The sequence below is a fragment of the Gymnoscopelus braueri genome (genome assembly GCF_963280865.1).
Source record: "Gymnoscopelus braueri genome assembly, chromosome: 22".
In the NCBI taxonomy this organism is placed as follows: domain Eukaryota; kingdom Metazoa; phylum Chordata; class Actinopteri; order Myctophiformes; family Myctophidae; genus Gymnoscopelus; species Gymnoscopelus braueri.
Genome location: NC_137624.1, coordinates 11,368,345 through 11,387,075, shown reverse-complemented (window position 1 = coordinate 11,387,075; position 18,731 = coordinate 11,368,345). Strand labels below are relative to the sequence as shown.

The 18,731-nt window shown below is 43.7% G+C and overlaps 1 protein-coding gene across 1 annotated transcript; it reads left to right on the top strand.

Annotated features, from left to right (window-relative positions):
• Positions 1 to 14,977: 14,977 nt before the first annotated feature.
• On the top strand, positions 14,978 to 16,153 carry LOC308078830 (mitochondrial import inner membrane translocase subunit TIM50-like; the record flags this gene model as incomplete). Its single annotated transcript, XM_080420176.1, has 1 exon — positions 14,978 to 16,153. One exon carries the CDS (start codon positions 14,978 to 14,980, stop codon positions 16,151 to 16,153), a length of 1,176 nt encoding a protein of 391 aa, XP_080276302.1.
• Between the last annotated feature and the right edge of the window lie 2,578 nt (positions 16,154 to 18,731).

Below are 18,731 nucleotides of genomic sequence, written 5' to 3'. Positions count from 1 at the left end.
ACAGTGAAGTGACAATTTAAGCCCTTTTAATGCTTCAAAAGAAAGAAAGAAAGAAAGAAAGAAAATAAAAAATACCATTACTGCATCAAAAGTAATCAACAAACTATCCTATAAAAACAGGTCAAACATTGGCCAAATTGTCAAATAATAAATGAAAATAGCTGACCTACAAGCTCACTAGGCCTCATGTTACAAGGTGTAGTGAGCTAAACCACTTTCAACCATTCCAAAAAGAAAACCAAAAGCATGTTTTTATATAGGTGGAAACATTTCCACAAATTAGTGTGCTTGTGTGTTCATGTGTGTCTATAGTGTCTTGAAAATATGCATGTGCATAGCGTGGTTGTAGAGGCAAGCTTTCACCCACAATGTTCACGCATGTAACTGCATGCTGCACATTTTCTGGATTTGTGCATGCAAATGGACGATTGAACATTTGTTTTCTGGATTTGTGATTGGCTGCCGTGTTAAGTGGTCAGATGAGTGGGCCGCAAATGCTTGTTCCTTAGTTGAAACATTGCAGCCTGATCATAGTTGAAAACCAGAGACAATATTACGGTTACTTATACTGATAATCACAGTTGTGTTGTACTTCTCAACTTGGGGTCTGGGTTCCCCAAGGGGTTCTTGAATAATAGTTTAATACATATTTTTATATTAATTCAATTCAATTCAAAGGAGCTTTATTGGCATGAGAAAACATACGTTTACATTGCCAAAGCAAGTGTCAAAACATAATAATAACAATTTAAGAAAACAATCACACCCAGTGTGAAGTGAGTGATGCCTTGATGGGTTCATTTCATTAAGCTATTATTAGCCTTTAAAAGTACTTAAAGTACTTTTACTCAAATTGTAGATGGGTCATTTTAGTGTGTGTGTGTGTGTGTGTGTGTGTGTGTGTGTGTGTGTGTGTGCGTGCACGCGCGCGTGCGTGCGTGCGTGCACACGTATTTTTACGCAATTTAGTAACTTTCAAGTGGTTTTACTTAAATTAGTTACTTTTTACAGACTTTGATGATTTTTAAGTATTTCTACTCATTTTTACTCATTTTAGGTACTTTAAAGTATTTATACTAATTTAAAGTATTTTTACCCAATGTATTATTGACTTTCTTTTAAGTACTTTTACTCAAAAGTGTGCGCGCACGTGTGTGTGTGTGTGTGTGTGTGTGTGTGTGTGTGTGTGTGTGTGTGCGCGCACGCACATGAAGCCAGTCTGTGTGCATGTCTTTCAGTGGCGCATGTATTGCACTCCTGTTTGTGTTTAATTAGTGTAATTACACAAAGATGCAACAGTGTTGCAATCAGCTGCAGCTGTTGAGGCCGTGCTCAAACGGACTGACACCCGGACACCCGGACCCACACACACGGTCAAGTGTAGGAGTGGTTGGCACCACTCAAAAATTGGGAAAGTATGTATACAGTTGGAGAGGGGTACAGCATTGTGTTAAACAGAGCTATGTCACATTGCGACGTTATACATGTTATCGGTACAGATGCGTGCAGGAAACTCAATGGTTATTAGTCCTTACTCTTAGCCAATGTATTCCATTGGCTAACCTCGCAACAGTTCACAAATCTTGCTGCTGTGTTCGCACATTGTTGTTTTTCTCCCAGTAGGTATGGGTCATGTTTTCAAACTCACTATGTAATCTGTGGGAAGTATGTGTCTCTGATGTCTTGTTATAGTGGGCAGGTGGCTACAAAGTGTAGCTCTGTTTCCACCACATTTTGTGTGCAGTGGGTGCATAGTCTCCCTTTGGGAGCGGGGTCTGTCTGTGGCGGCCTTTCTCTATTGCAAGGCTGTGTTCTAGTCACGGCTTCCCTTAGTTTTGGGTCATTCACCGTGCTCAGGTATTCTGCCAATGTATATTCTCTATTTAGGGCTAGATAGCATTCCATTTTGCTTTGGTTTTTGGGTTGTCTCTTTCCAGTATGTCAGGTAGCTTTCTTATTGTTTTCTTATAATATGGTTGAGTCAATGGGTTTTCTGTCTTGTAGCTGTGCTTGTGTTTGTGCACAGAGTCCCTGAACCATCTGACCAAGGGGGCATCCCTGTAGTTTTTCTCTATGGTTGAGGGCTATGTTATGGAGCGTGTCTGGGTTACATTCTTTTAGGTGGTTATAACATTTAAATGCTCTCTTCCTAACTTTGATAATGAGTGGGTATCGTCCTAATTCTGCTCTGCATGCATTGTTTGTTGTTTTCCGTTGGGTAAGGAGGATGGATGGTTGTCAAGGGGACCCCAGATCTCACAACCATAGAGGGAGATGGGTTCTATGACAGAGTCTAATATCTTTAACCAGATAAACGTTAAGCTAGACAGCTTAACGTTCCTTTATAGAAAACCTTTCTTGCCATTTCTCTCAGGTCGTGTTGAAGTGTTTTTTGTGTGTTCTAGTTCTGTCATATTTATAAAGAATCGTTGGTTCTGGTGGTTATGACTTTTTCGGAATATCATCATTTTTGTTTTGGTTAGATTTACTGTCAGGACCCACATCTGTGATAGTTTGTGGATGAGGTCAAGGTGCTGAATCACTATGATTCAATTCACTTCACACAATTATGTAAAAAGATTAAATTAATTCGGAGCCAGTGTTCACCACCAGCCCAACCCAAACTATATAATCCACTGCCTCCATTGAAGAACCAGCACAATGAGAGTTCCTGCAAGATCAAAACATAGCCCTATACAGAGTGACTACAGAGCTGTTGCTGCAAGTCGAGCTACCGCCGGCCGCATATCAACAGTCAGTGTAATTACATGACAAATGACTGACAACGACTGTAGTCTCCTATGAATAGCTGTGCATTGGAAATGTATTGTCTCTCAATTTCTGCCATAAACTGTAAATTGTCCTTTTGGAGCAGCCTTTTCAGTTGATTCGAAAGGCTAACTTTCCTGGTCATGCATTTATTCATCACCTGAATATCTTAGTCTTTCTTTCTTTCTTTTTTTAAAAGCATTCTACCCATTTAAGTTTGACCACTTGAACCCTAGCATCCCTATTCTGGGGTGAACGTTAGTCAAAAATAGCAGATCTACAAGCTCACAATGCGTTGCAACACAAGGCGTTGTGAGCTTATCGATCGGCTATTTTAGGCTAAGAGATTTGATATACAGTAGGACATCTAGTATATTGCAATAAAGTAGGGTTTACTGTAAAGTGGTTAAGTTGCACACGTTTTTCTTAGTTGCCTGGTCTTAAAGGCTATATGAACTGTAGGTAAAATAAATAGCATTATAATTTAAGTTGTTTTCCATTATTTAATGAGATAACATTAAATAATAATATATAACAATAACTATTTCACGATTCAAGAAGGTCAGCGTGCCTAAAATAATGCCGACATACGTGCATGGTGCTACCCCCAACATTACCACCGACATCATTTGCTTAAAGGGTAAGACAACTTTGGTAGAGGTTTGGGTTGTGTAGTTATCATCACTTATCATGATGTAACAACAAAGGTGGGCAAGAAATCAAAAATAATTTCTCCATTGACTAGAAATTTATAAATTAAAATATGCTCCTCATTGACTTACATTGTACAGTGAAGAGGCTCAGGAGGAGCTCTTTTAGCCTGTAAACAAACTCAAACAAAGCTGATAGAACATCACCAAACCCAGTACTGTTTGTTTTTTTTATAAAAATGTCAACTTCCTATTGATTTTGCTATTTTTATTGGGAAGAAAACCCGGACAGGATCCGCGGATCTGGATCTTCAAATAGTAAAATCAACAGGAAGTTGACATTTTTATTAAAAAAACAAACAGTAGCCTACTGGGTTTGTCGATGTTCTATACTGTCAGAATCAGCTTTGTTTGCATTCGTTTACAGGCTAACAGAGCCAGCATCAGAGTGGTCTTGCCGTACAATGTAAGTCAATTAGGAGGATGTTTTGAATTATCAATTACTAGTCAATGGAGAAATTATTTTTGATTTCTTGGCTACCTTTGGAGTTACATCATGGCAAGGTAACTACGCAACCCAAACATCTACCAAAGTGGTCTTGCCCTTTAACCACTTTCAACATGGCCTCCCTATTTTGGGCATGTTATTATAGCTGAGAACGTTTAAAACATTTCCCAAAGTTAGTACACAAATTACTTAAAGATAAAGAATTGTTGGTTCTGGTGGTTATGTTTTTTTTTTTTTTTTTATATCGTAACTTTTGTCTTGATTAGATTTACTGTCAGGACCCACATCATGATAGTTTGTGCAGGAGGTCAAGGTGCTGAATCACTATGATTCAATTCACTTCACATGATTACAAAGCATATTAAGATTGCATGTAAAAAGATTGAATTAATTCAGAGCCAGTGTTCACCACCAGCCCAACCCAAACTATACTCCACTGCTCCCATTGAAGAACCAGCACAATGAGAGTTCCTGCAAGATCAAAACATTGGCCTATACAGAGTGACTACAGAGCTGTTGCTGGAGCCGAGCTACCGCCGGCTGCATATCAACAGTCAGTGTGCTTACATGACAAATTACTGATAACTGACTGTAGTCTCCTATATATGTGCATTTCTCAATTTCTGCCATAAACTGTAAAATTGTCCTTTTAGAGCAGCCTTTTCAGTTGACTCAAAAGACTAACATCCTGCACATTTTCTGGATTTGTGCATGGACATTGACATTAAAGTGGACATTTGTTTTCTAGATTTGTGCATACAAATGGACACGTGAACATTTGTTTGTGCATGCACACGGATATTTAGTTGTGTTTTCTGGATTTGTGCATGAAGGACATTTAATGAGCCTTTGTTTTCTGGATTTGTACATGCACATGGACATTAAAGTGGACATTTGTTTTCTAGACGTGTGCATGCAAATGGACACGTGAACATTTGTTTGTGCATGCACATGGACACGTGAACATTTGTTTGTGCATGCACATGGACATATTAGTTGACATGTGTTTTCTGGATTTGTGCATGAAGGACATTTAATGAGCCTTTGTTTTCTGGATTTTTACATGCTCATGGACATTGAAGTGGACATTTGATTTCTGGATTTGTGCATTCATGGACATTTAGCGGACATTTGTTTTCTGGATTTGTGCATGCACATGGACATTTGTTCGTGGTGTGTCTTTAATTGCTCGGTGTCCCAATATTCCATTATCTAAACCCGCTCACCCCTCACCCCAGCCAACCTCACTTGCCCTCTGCCTCAACCATTTTACAAGCACTCTGTTGCAGCCACATGGCTGTTCTCAAGTGTCCATTCAATACAAGTCCCCCTCCTCTCCATCCCCTTTATGTTCACTATTGGCGAGCTGGGGCCGTCCCTAGAGCTACAGCAGATGGTACTGATGTGTCGGATGTTGCGTTGGTGTGTGTGTGTGTGTGTGTGTGTGTGTGTGTGTGTGTGTGTGTGTGTGTGTGTGTGTGTGTGTGTGTGTGTGTGTGTGTGTGTGTGTGTGTGTGTGTGCGGCCACGCATGCGTGTGTGTGCATGTGTGTGTGTGTGTGTGTGTGTGTGTGTGTGTGTGTGTGTGTGTGTGTGTGTGTGTGTGTGTGTGTGTGTGCTCGTTTGGGATGGGAGTGTCTGTTGTGTTTGTGGACGAATATGTTCCCCTGGATACAGCTATTGTAATCTACTCCATAACTCCTTAATCTGGAGCAGGTGTGTTCCAGTTAACTGCTTTTCTCTATTTAGCGGGGCTATTGACTTGGCTGATATTAACCGTGATCTAAAAACATTGTGATGATTCTTTATTGCTCCTTGATAGTTGTAACATTGTAGCCTGATCATAATTGAAAACCAGAGACAATTACTGTTGCTTTTACTAACTGTATTACACTGTTGTGTAATACAGTCCATCTCAACATGGGGTCTGGGTGCCCCTAGGAGTCCTTGAATAATAGATTAATAAGTGGTTCAAAATCACTATGATTCAATTCACTTGAGATTATTACAACTATAAATATTGTCACTGGTAGGCGGGTTTCTGAACTTTCCATAGTCCTCCTCTGAAACACAGAGTGAGTAAACAAACGCTTTGGCTTATTTTTGGCAGGTTGGACTTACACTCCTGGTCAGTGGTCACAGCCTTAAGTATGGGAAATGTGAGGACTCTGGACGGGGCCAATTCCCAAAATGTATATTAGGCCATGGGAACGCATGCTCTCGGGTTGGGGCGTGCTGGGCCCCTAATTCAGCCTGGGAATGTCAGATTCCCGTAAATTGTAAATTGGCCGTGCACCGGATTTTTAAACTTAATTTCTGCAGTTTTTTACTTAATTTCTGCCCTTTTTTTTTACGGCCGGCCTGGTCGGCCTGGAATGGAGAGGCCTTTCTGGAATTGTCCCACATTTCCCAGTGGCCAGCACGTCCCTGCGTTGAACCTGTTGTACCCGTCTGTGTGTCCGTGTCCCTTTTATGCTCATGATCTCTGTATCTGTCTGCCTGTGTCCCTTTTATGCCCATACTGAATATGGAGATCTCTGTGTCTGTCTGTCTGTGTCCATATTATGCTCATATTCCTGACATCAGTGAGACGGGACCTACTCACACACACATACGTACGTATACACTCTCCATGGAGAACCATTGCTGCGCTGCGGTTCTGAACAGCCGTCAATCCAACCAACTTCCCACATTAGTCCTATTTCTTGCCAAGGACCCACAAATTGATATGTATTTTGTGCCAGGGACCCCCAGAAGAGAATCAAAATGATTCAAAAGTCTCCAAAGATTTTCGATTTTTTTTAAAAATAGCAGATGTACAAGCTCACTGTGAGCTACTCTAGATGTACCTATAGTTGCCAGACCCAAGGGGTCGGCCTACATGAGGCTTTGTACCTGTTTTCTCCATACATGGGCATGCCCCCTTTTCCCTTTACTCTCAGCCATAAAAGACTGTCCCCCTTTCGTCCATACATGCGCATAGACACAGGCTGACACGTCATGTGAAGTCCGGCTTAGCCGTGACGTAGTGCTCTGATCTTATAAAGTACTTATTCTGGGTCTGGCAGAACCAGGTCCCCTGGTCTTGTTTATTGCCGGACTAGGGGGTCTGGCTTGCATGAGGCTTTGTACCTGTTTTCTCCATACATGGGCATGGTCACTTTGTCCTTAGGCCCCAGCCATAAAAGTCAGTTCCCATTTCGTCCATACATGGGCATGTTTTGTACTTGTTTTCTCCATACATGGGCAAAAAACAGGTTTTGGTCACTTTGTCCTTAGGCCCCAGCCATAAAAGTCTGTCCCCCTTTCGTCCATACATGGGCATAGACACAGGCTGACACGTCATATGAAGTCTGGGTCTGGCAGAACCAGGTCTCCTGGTCTTGTTTTAACTAGAGGTTCGAGCCGCCTCACACCACGTTGCATTACGTTGCAAAATGTCTGAGTCCTAGTGTTGGGGGCTTTGTCAGAGAGTCCCTTTTATGCCCATATATGGAGATCCCTGATGTCATCAGTATATGACCATATATTGGAATGCCCATATGTGGGCATATTTGTTGGATTGGCGGTTCTGGACAACTGGATATCCGAACTACTCGACCGCGGGCACCGCACTCCCTCAGGTCCATGCTGCTGCGCATGCCGAGTTTGAAGTCGGTCGATCCCATATATAGGTCCCATATGCACATGACCATATATGGGCCTAATGGTCAGATCTGTGGCTCTGGACAATGTTTCTGTCAGTCCTTGTCCTTTTTATGCCCATATATGGAGATCGCTGATGTAATCAGTATAGAGACATTTATGGGCGTGCCCCCTTTTGCGCCCATATATGGAGCTGACTGAGCTGACAGATTTATTTACTCCATATGTGGACGTAGCTGCATTGGGAACTCCTTATATGGTTATAGCTGAGTCAGAGTGACGTCAGAGGGTCTGCCCGCCGGCCTGCCGGACAACCAATTATCCAATTTTAATATAGGATTATCAGTCAATTGATTGCGATCCGGTTTGGATCAATGGAACTAACGTGGTATACTTTAAGTTCCTATTCATCGGTATCACAATGCCATGAAATGTTTTTGACATATGTTTTAAATATTAATGATATATTATCAATTATCAATAAATTATTTGTATTTTGCCAATTATTTGGGTGCCCACTTGCAATATCCTCACGGCCCACCGGTTGGGGGAATCGCTGGTCTATAGAGATGTTGTTGGTCTCAGCTGGGCTCCCAGTCTGCTGTCATGCTGTCTCCTAGTCTGCTGGTTATGTTAATATCGTATCAGCCATTATCATTACCATTACCATAACCATAGATAGGCCTGCTGTTACTGCATTCCAGGTCACACTGAACGCAGGGTCAGGACTCTGAATGATGAATCTGTGCACCATTCAAAGGCATCTGAATGGGCAAACATGCATGCACGCACACACACGCACGCACGCACACCCACACACACGCACGCACGCACGCACGCACGCACGCACGCACGCACGCACGCACGCACGCACGCACGCACGCACGCACGCACGCACGCACGCACGCACGCACGCACGCACGCACGCACGCACGCGCGCGCGGGCGCACACACACACACACACACACACACACACACACACATGCACACACACGCACACACAGTCAGCCAGACAGAACTATAACACATGTCTAACCCAACCCACCCTAATCATCAGCTGTTGTCAGGCAGTCTCATTACAAGTGCAGATTAATCTGACCACTAATTGGATTAATTAATCTGACCACTGATTAGGTTAGCATATTTCAAGCCACCAAAGAGACTCAGGGATATGTGCAGGTATTAACCACATCCTTTCCCCCCTCTATTCCAAATCTCTTCACAGAAAATAGCTGATCAGGCTCACAATGCATCGCTACGAGTTGTGAGCTTGTGTGGATATGCTATTTGCACTACAGGGTTCATGTGGTTAATGTAGGCTATATTGTATTTACAGTACAAGAACCTGACTAACAACTTCTGTGCATGTATTTTGGGGCATGTTCTTTATGTTTTAGGAAACATTGCTCTCTTGTAAATTGTGTAAAGCCAGTGTAACCACTGGCTTTGGGTGACATCTGAAGAAGTGAAGCTGTTTACGACTTATCTCTACAATATGGATACAAAGCACTTGAAAGCAGGAATTACTGTAGATTTTAGTTGGAAACCAGGGAGGCTTTGCAATCTTGCAACCATTGTGTCTCCCCCGAAAGAAACACAATTTCACTGCCAAAACAGAGAACACTGCAGAGCCACAGAGAAATGAAAGCAACTCATTTCACTTGAACATTATTTTCCTAACGACCAGGCCAGGTGTGTGTGTACACAAGTATTGACGTAACACCGTTATCTCTGTAAGTGCTGTGTGCTTGGTCGTGGTGAGAGATGCACAGCTTTGTGCTGTCTAGTGGCGTAACCAAGGAGTCTATAGTGCTAACTAACACATGCTGCCAACTGTTGACAAAACATGGATCTCCTTAGTTAGACAATGCAGAGGCACCCAGAGGACGCCCCCACCCTCCCCCCCCTCCACCGAGATACAGATAGGCTACATCAGACACAACAAGCAAACACATGAATAGACACATGCGATGCACACAATGCATGTATCCATCCATGTACATGCACATACATAAATGCACCTGCATGCATGCAGTCATGCATGTGAGCATATGTCACTGAGAGTAACTGCATAATGTGAATGAGAGATGTATAGCTTAATTGGAACCTACTCAGTGGACCCGTACGGGGTCCATTTGGTTACATTTGTGCACCCTCAGAGTTAATTGAACACTGAGGATTTTGCAGCATGCAGAGGGTGTGCCAGCTGTGCTCTAGTAGTGCATTGTACTGTATATAGTACTGTGTGCTACATAAACCTCTGCCGGAGTCAGTGTTTACATATATACGTGCATGCTTGTTCGTGTTCAAGCACGCATTCAAGCATGTACGCATGCATGTATATGTACTGCCTGTATGTACAAATAATGGGTTCTCTAAAACATTATCAGATGGCTAATGGATCCCCGCCTGCTCTCCCTCCGGGCCCCCAAAACAAAGCTCAGACAAAAGATACTGCTGCCACTTTTACACCCTCGTCAATGGGGGGGGGGGGCTTTCACAAAGGTGCACCGAGGCCTCACCCCTCTCTTTCCCTTTTGTCCGCAAGAATAGCGAGGTCCAGGAGCAGCTGCTACGGCTGCACAGGACATTTGAGATGGTCCCTTTCACCAACACAAAGTCTGGAGTGTGCAGGCAACCGGGTCAGGCGTGTGGGGAGGAGGAGGACGGGGTGGTGTGTGTGGTTTTTAGGGACGGGGAGGGGCGAGGGGGTGGGGTGCGGTGGATGTGTACAAAACGAAAGGCACACTTTTGCCGGATCAACGAGGGGTAGAGCTCCCCCCCATTCATTCACCCTGCAGCACAGGCGGAGGGTGGGGCAGCTTGCGGAGACGGGGCCCTTTAAAGTGAAGGAAGAAGCCTTTAATGTTGACAGGCATTAAAGTGAGCACATCAGTCACAGCACAAAGGACTCCCAGAGGGTTGCCATATGGGCCGAGGCACATCATCTGTTCAGGAATTGTTAGTGGTGTTATAGTACTGAAACTATCTCTAGCCAATAGCAGCTCGGATAGGGCCTCCCCCTATTCTACCTGACTACATGACATCTCTAAGCTTCTGATTGGTTGTAGAAGTTTTACCTGTAGATCTGGCTCATATATTGTTTTAAGCCAAATTGATATTTCATGGTACTACGGTATCGTGCGCTGAAAATCTTCAAGCTCACAACACGCTACGGATGTGACGCATTGTGAGCTTGTAGATCAGCAATATTTAGGCGAGCGACACCATCGTACAATGGAGCAAAACATTTGGCATTGGTGGTGAAGAATACTATTACGGCTGCAACTATTGATTATTTTCTTAACAATTATTCTATCGATTACTTTTCTGATTAATCTTTTAGACAATTTATATTTTCCCCATATGCTTTACTGCTATTAGTGTATGAGCTTTCTTATGTTGATCAATAGAGGATTCATGGGTCTGGTGGCCCTCAGTTTCCAGTAATTGATCTGAGTGAGTGTTCAGAAACCTCATTTTCACCACACCAGGACAGAGCTAAAGCATTAACCTTTGCTCAGCTAAACTAATATGATGCATAGATGGTGCTACACATAAACCTACTTTCTAAATGTAATCTCTAGTGATTTTAAGTTGACAACATTTGTACATGTGTTTGTAGGTTTTTGTAATCTTTCTTTTCCTTCTGAACTCAAATAGTAAACACATAAGTCTCATAGTTAAGTGTACCCACATGACTAAATCCAATCTCTCTTTTCTTTTTTTCCTAAACTCAAATAGTAAACACAGATAAGTCTCACAGATAAGTCTAACCACATGTTTTGAGTACATCACTGATCACTGCTTGACTGTGAAACAGTTAATGAATGAACACCAGCACCTAAACTTTTGCCCCTGGCTCTCTCCCTTGTCTTTATGTGCCACTCAGTGGTACAACCATAGTACTACACATGGTGATTTTTCTTATCTCCCTCTGTTGCTCCAAGCATGAACCTGACTGCAATCTTGCTCCTGTAATTGACAGAGTAACAGCACCATCTAGTGGCTAAGAGGCACTTCACGCCTGCCTGCCCATCCTGTATTAAGTGTTTTAAATGGCTCTATATTCTGATAGTAATCATTGCTATAAACGTTTGTTCAGTAAGTTAGCCGTAGGAAGCCATTCCCAGTTGGGGGGGACATATTTGTACCGGCCCACGAAGTCGCGTGCGCGCGCACCCGCGCGAGGATGGGTGCGGTGGTTCTGGGCGGTTCTGGGTGCGTGCGGTTCTGGGCGGATATTTCCGAGTTTTGGGTGGTTATTTGCGGTTATTTCTTTTTATAACTCTTAACAAATGTGATTGTGCCGCTCTTCCACCTTCAAGCAGCTCACAGCAGCTCACATCAGCCAGCAGCCAGCAGCCAGCAGCCAGCAGCCAGCAGCCAGCAGCCAGCAGCCAGCAGCCAGCAGCCAGCAGCCCTCCCTTCCAGGCAGCGGCCGCGGGGTCCTAGTGCCGGCCTCATTTGAGGCTTTTTTTTCCTCCTCTTTTTCCCCGTGGCCTCGCGGCCCAAATACCGGTTCGCGGCCCACGCGAGGCCGCTCCGCGGCCCACGGGGGACGAGTCCCCCCCGTCCCCCCCCTTTCCTACGGCCCTCTCTCCAGCTCTTTACCAAACAGAAAATACAACTGGTCGGAATATCAATTTAATCCAATTCTAATAGAGGACACAGGACAAACAAGTGGAATCGGAAGTGATGAAACAAATAAATGAGCAGACAAAAAAATTGAAGCTGATAAATGGGATCTCTCTCCTGATTGGATGAAATTGGCGACCCACCTGAAAATGTATTTTCTGTTCATTAAAGAGCTGGAGTGACAGTGAGACCCCTGCTGAACACACACTCTTACTATCAGAGTTATATATATGTTTTGTTTTATCCAACAAATATCACGTACAACACCTTTATGGCATCGGCCTAGTTTTCCACAATTGAGAGCAGAATTCTCATATTTTATTGGAAATGACATAACAATATATATATATATATATATATATATATATATATATATATATATATATATATATATATATATATATATATATATATATATACATACATATATATATTTTTTTTTACAGATTTCACACTCTCAAAGCTCATAAAACTTACTGTAGGCCTACACTACAGTAATAAATGGTTGTGTAAACTTCGAATTTGAGTTTGAAGAAAAATGCCATAATCAGAGTTACCTTTAACATAAATGTTATTCTGTCCAAGTCATGAGGAATCTGCTGTGGAATGTAGAGATTAATTGGAGAATAGATGGATCGATCGATTGATGGATGGGTCAGGTGTGTAGATGGACAGAGAGAGATACCCTAGAGATAGATGGACAAATGGATGGATGGATATTCATATGGATGTATAGAAAGATAGAGAAATAATTTCACATCAAGAGGACGTTAGCAGCATCAATCTTAGCACACACATTTGAGCACATTAATACAGCATGGAATTGTGGGTAAAATCGTGTCGTATGATAACAAAATATTATAAGTTTTGGGTCTGAGCGGCTAAATCTCATCAAACGGTAGTCCGTGGCTCAGACGGCGAATACATAATGGACCTTCTTGATATGAAAAGGGTTGAAAACCACTGCTCTAGATGGTGATCTTGGTCTAGAAGAGGGTCTGTCTGTCAAGTCCATATTTGGGCAAGAGCGACGTCATCAAAATGACGTCACATCATCAACATTCAACATGATGTCAGAGAAGCCACGTCACTATAAAATGCACAGCCCTCTCACTCCCAGTCCATTGATCATGATGATGTTGTCTGCGTGTGTCCGAGCGAGCCGTGCTCTGCTGGGGGTCTGGAAGGGACCCACGTCACCCACCAGCCTGGCTACGATGCACCTTGTACAGATGCTCTCCACTGACACGCCGCGGAGCGAAGAGGCTGGCGTTGTGACAGGCAGACTTCAGGCGATCCTCCAGCAGGAGGAGACATTGCAACAGCGGCGCCGGCAACACAAGAGTCAGGGCCGGCTCCCTCCTGATGAAGTACAACAAGAGGATAGAGAGCAAAAAGAAAAAGAGAACACTGCCTATGCTAATATGATGCCTCAACGGCTAATTTGGCTGATGGGATTTGGAGGCAGTGTTGTTGTGGGTATCTACACATTTGGCTATTCAGTGGTGGAGGCAGAATAAGAGAGATGGCCTGGATAGATGGACAAATGGATGGATGGATATAGGCACATGGATGGATAGAAAGACAGACAGACAGAGACATCATTTCACATCAAGAGGACGTTAGCAGCATCAATCTTAGCACACGCATTTGAGAGGAAGCAGTCAAACCTGAGACTTGCTGCATCTGTGAAACAGACCACCCACCCATCTGTGATGCCAACTTAACGGTTGGCATGGCTCTAGATCAGTGGTTCTCAACCAGTGGTCCGGGGACCACCAGTGGTCGTTGAGGGGGTTCCAGGTGGTCCCCAGCTAAATGATGGAGAGTTGGTAACCAAATGGACCCTTATAGATGTTTAACTCTTGAGAGTGTAAAATGCTTACGGGTCCATTTGGTTTCCTTTTTACGCTCTCAAGAGTTAAATTATTGTTAAAGAGGTGGTGCCATGGTTTTGCACTTTTTCAGTTTTTCATGTGTCTATGAGGTTGATAGAACTTCATTAAGCCCCCTGGTGGTGTTTTTATGGTGTTTTATGTCTTCTCTGACTATTTTGAGTTTCTTCCTGGAGGTTGAAACCTTGAGGGTCAAACGTGCCAATAGAAAAACAGCCCTTTAGTGACATAGTAAAAATGTACCCTCCCCCTCATTATCATAACACAACAGGTGTGGGCATGAGGAGGAGGAGGGATTAGGACAGGTGGGTGCTTAGGTGATGGAGGAGGTGCTAAGGTGAGAACCAGGTATACTTAATGAACTGGAGGCGTGTCCACATAAAAACATAATTTTAACAATTTCTGTAAAAACCATAATACCTGATGATTATGTTTTAGGGGGGGAAAAAATCACTGAAAATCACGGCACCCCGTCTTTAAACATCTGCATTTACTTAATTAAAGAATTGTTATTTTGATCAACATTTACTTGTTATCTCTCCTATGATATCACATTAATACAGCATGGAATTGTGGGTAAAATCGTATCCTACGATAACAGAATATTCTAAGTTTTGGGTCTGAGCGGCTAAATCTTATCAAACGGTAGTCTGTGGCTCAGACGCCGAATAAATAATGGGCCTTCTTGATATGAAAAGGGTTGAAAACCACTGCTCTAGATAGTGATCTTGGTCTAGAAGAGGGTCTGTCTGTCAAGTCCATATTTGGGCAAGAGCGACGTCATCAAAATGACATCATCAACATGATGTCAGAGAAGCCACGTCACTGTAAAATGCACAGCCCTCTCACTCCCAGTCCATTGAAGACGTCCGAATGTTGTCTCTGTGTGTCCGAGCGAACCGTGCTCTGCTGGGGGTCTGGAAGGGACCCACCAGCCTGGCTACGATGCACCTTGTACAGATGCTCTCCACTGACTCGCCGCAGAGCGGAGAGGCTGGCGTTGCGACAGGCGGACTGACTCAGGCGATCCTCCAGGAGGAGACATTCCAACAGCGGCAACACAAGAGTCAGGGCCGGCTCCCTCCTGATGAAGGACAACAGGGAGAAGAGAGAAAAGAAGAGGATAGAAAGAAAAAAGAAAAAGAGAACACTGCCTATGCTAACATGATGCTTCTACGGCTAATTGGGCTGATGGGATTTGGAGGCGGAGTTGTTGGTATCTACACACTTGGCAGCAATTCAGTGGACGAACAAGGAAACAAGATTCCAGACGAGTTTGACGGCAATCCACCGGTGGTTCAGCAGCTGAAAAGAACATTCAAATATTTGAAGGACTACAGACAGATGATCATTGATCCCACAAGCCAGAAGCTGCTACCTGATCCTCTAAAGGCGCCGTACTATCAGCCTCCATACACCCTGGTCATAGAGCTGAAAGATGTCCTACTGCATCCAGAGTGGTCCTTAAATACAGGCTGGCGCTTCAAGAAGCGGCCCGGTATTGACCACCTGTTTGAACAGCTAGCACCTTTCTTTGAAATAGTCATCTTTACCAGTGAGACCAGCATTATGGCATACCCTCTGATTGACAGCATAGACCCCAAAGGGTTTGTCACGTATCGACTCTTCAAAGACGCGACACGCTACATGGATGGCAAACATGTAAAGGACGTGTCTTGTCTGAACAGGGACACCAGTAAGGTGATAGTTGTGGACTGCAAGCGAGAGGCATTCAGCCTGCAGCCCTTCAACGGAATTGCCCTTAAGGGATGGGATGGCAACTCTGAGGACAGAACCCTCTATGACCTCGCCAACCTCCTGAAGACCATCGCATCGATTGCCGTCGAAGACGTGCGTCCGGTCCTGGAGGTCTATGCCTTGGAAGAGGACCCAATTGAGGCCTTCAAACGCAGACAGGCACAGCTGGCACTTGTAGAAGAGCAGCGCTTAACAGAGATCTCCCAGAAGCAGAAGAAGCAGCCTCTCTCTCTGGGTTCTATCACCTCACGCTTCTGGAACATCGTGGGGCACGGAGGAAGTGCTTCTTGAAAGTCTGTTTCCTGGATGGAATCCACAGTGGCAAAAAACGAGAAAAGGTGTTGAATTCACTTGTTATAAAAAACAACCAAAATTAATAGACAGTACCAAAAGTAGAAAACAAGTAGTTTTTCTCTGCTAAACAAACAAACAAACAAACAAATAAACAAACAAACAAACAAACAAACATTGTTTCTTGTTTTCTCAAACCCTTTCAGCCTGGTTGTCCTGATGATCTGGGTTTTTGGGTCCACAGATCTGGGTCTGTGGACCCAAAAGGTTTTTAGCTTGAGACCCAAAAGAGGAACTTGGTGTCTATTATGCCTACGGTATAAATCCAGAAATGTATGTCATTTAGTCACTGCTGCTGATTGGTAAACACACAGGATAGGATACCACAGCCAAATATGCCACTATAAGTCTAATATAGGTTCAATACAAATATAATACAACTGGCCCTCACACCTCCGTCACACTGTCGATCCAACATATATTTTAGTCATAGTGTAGGCTTTGTCAGAGTACCCGTTGTACCCGTCTGTCTGTGTCCCTTTATGCCTATATATGGAGATATCTGTTTCTGTCTGTCTACCTGTGTCCCTTTTATTCCCATATATAGAGGTAACTGTATCTGTCAGTCCTTATGCCCATATGTGGAGATCCCTGATGTCATCAGTATTTGGCTGTATATTGGAATAACCATATATGGGCATATTGGTTGGATCGGCGGTTCTGGGCAACTGGATATCCGAACTACTCGACCACGGGCACCGCACTCCCTCGAGTCCTTGCTGCTGCTGCTTGCGCTGGGTTTGAAGTCGGTCGGTCCCATATATGAGCATAGCGGTCGAATCTGTGGTTCTGGACAACCGGATCTCTGAATCTGTCAGTTCGCTGATGTCATCAGTATATGGCCATATATGGGCATGCCCCCTTTTGTGCCCATATATGGAGCTGACTGATTTGTTTGCGGCTGATGCCATGACAGGACTATGAGGTTAGACAACACACTCCATATTTGAGGGTAGCTGCATTGAGAACTCCTTAAATGGTTATGGCTGAGTCAGAGTGACGTCAGAGGTCCGCCTGGCCAGCCAGCCGTCCCATTAGCCAATTTTAATATAGGATTAAATCATTGTAAGAAATAATTATGAATTAATGTTTGAGCAGGCAGGCAAGTAGTGACTTGCAGTTGCAACTGATGTGGTTTTCCTGTACACAGCAAGGCTATGATAGAGGACTGTGTAGGGTCAGTCCACGGGCCAGGCAGGCGCCAACGCCATTGACGTGTATGGGAGGCAGAACTGGATCCAGAAGTTCTATGAAATACATTTGAATCAATAAGAGCCGGCTGGACCAGCTTGCGAATTAACACTATTTCTGAACAATTGCATACTTTGTCATACATTCTGTTCAGGAATATATAAAAGAAGACATCACAGATTTTTTCTAATCACTTGTTTTTTTTATGTGCACACTGTATAGTTTTATTGAGGCATCTAAACAGCACTGTGTATGCTTTCTGGTTCGGCAGTATCACAGTATTTTGTTGTCAGGCGGTCGGTCAATGATGGACAATCTCGTGATACTTTGGCTTATACAGTGTAGGCTACACATCGAAAAGAAACACTGCAGAAAACAATGTGTGATGTCTTCTTTTATTTTCCTGGACCAAGTATTTTACAAAGGTCTCAATCATTCAGAAATAGTTAAGCTGCTGGTCCACCTGTCCATAGACATATAAAGGTAGACGCCTCCTTCGACTCTGAAGCGTTCGTATCTCGGGCGCGCTTCCTGCTTCCGCAGGGCTGTCGTGTGCGTCACAGAAGCGGAAGTTCGGTAGGCCAATCAGAGGCAGGTGGGGGCGGGTCTTTTTGTAACCCAGCTCTTAACCCTTTGAGAGGCAGCAGCTGTGCGCAGCATCTAGTTAGTTGGAACTTGGCAAACTCCACACTCTATTTGTGAAATTCAAATAAGAGACATGGTCCTTTTTCATATCAAGGGACATTATTTATTCAGCATTTGAGTCACGGAACACCGTTTGATAAGCTTTAGCCTCTCAGAGTCACACCCAAAACTTAGAATATGTTATCGTTCGATAAGATGTTGTCAAAATAACAATTATTTACGTTCTCTAATTGTGTACTTGTTTAGTAAGTAATGCAGATGTTTAACAATTTGACTCTTGACAGTGTGAAATGTTATACTCAAGATTTAAAGATTTATAAGGGTCCATTTGGTTATCAACTCTCCATCATTTAGCTGGGTACCACCTGGAACCCCCTCAAGGACCACTGGTGGTTCCCGGACCACTGGTTGAGAACCATTGCACTGACAAGTCCCGGAAAAGACGCACTGTGATTGGCCAGTAGTCAACGCGCTGTGAGCGCTGTGATTGGCCAGTAGTCACTTTGAGTGACAGGTTCCCTGCGGAAGAGCCGTGTATTGCGATACTTTCCTCCGTGGTGGAAAGACTGGTGATGCGAGGTTATTGCGATACCAGTCGCCCCAATGAACTGCAGAGGCCAATGAGGTATCTAGGTTTCTAATATCTATGCACCTGTCTCTCATTAACTATGACTACAATGTA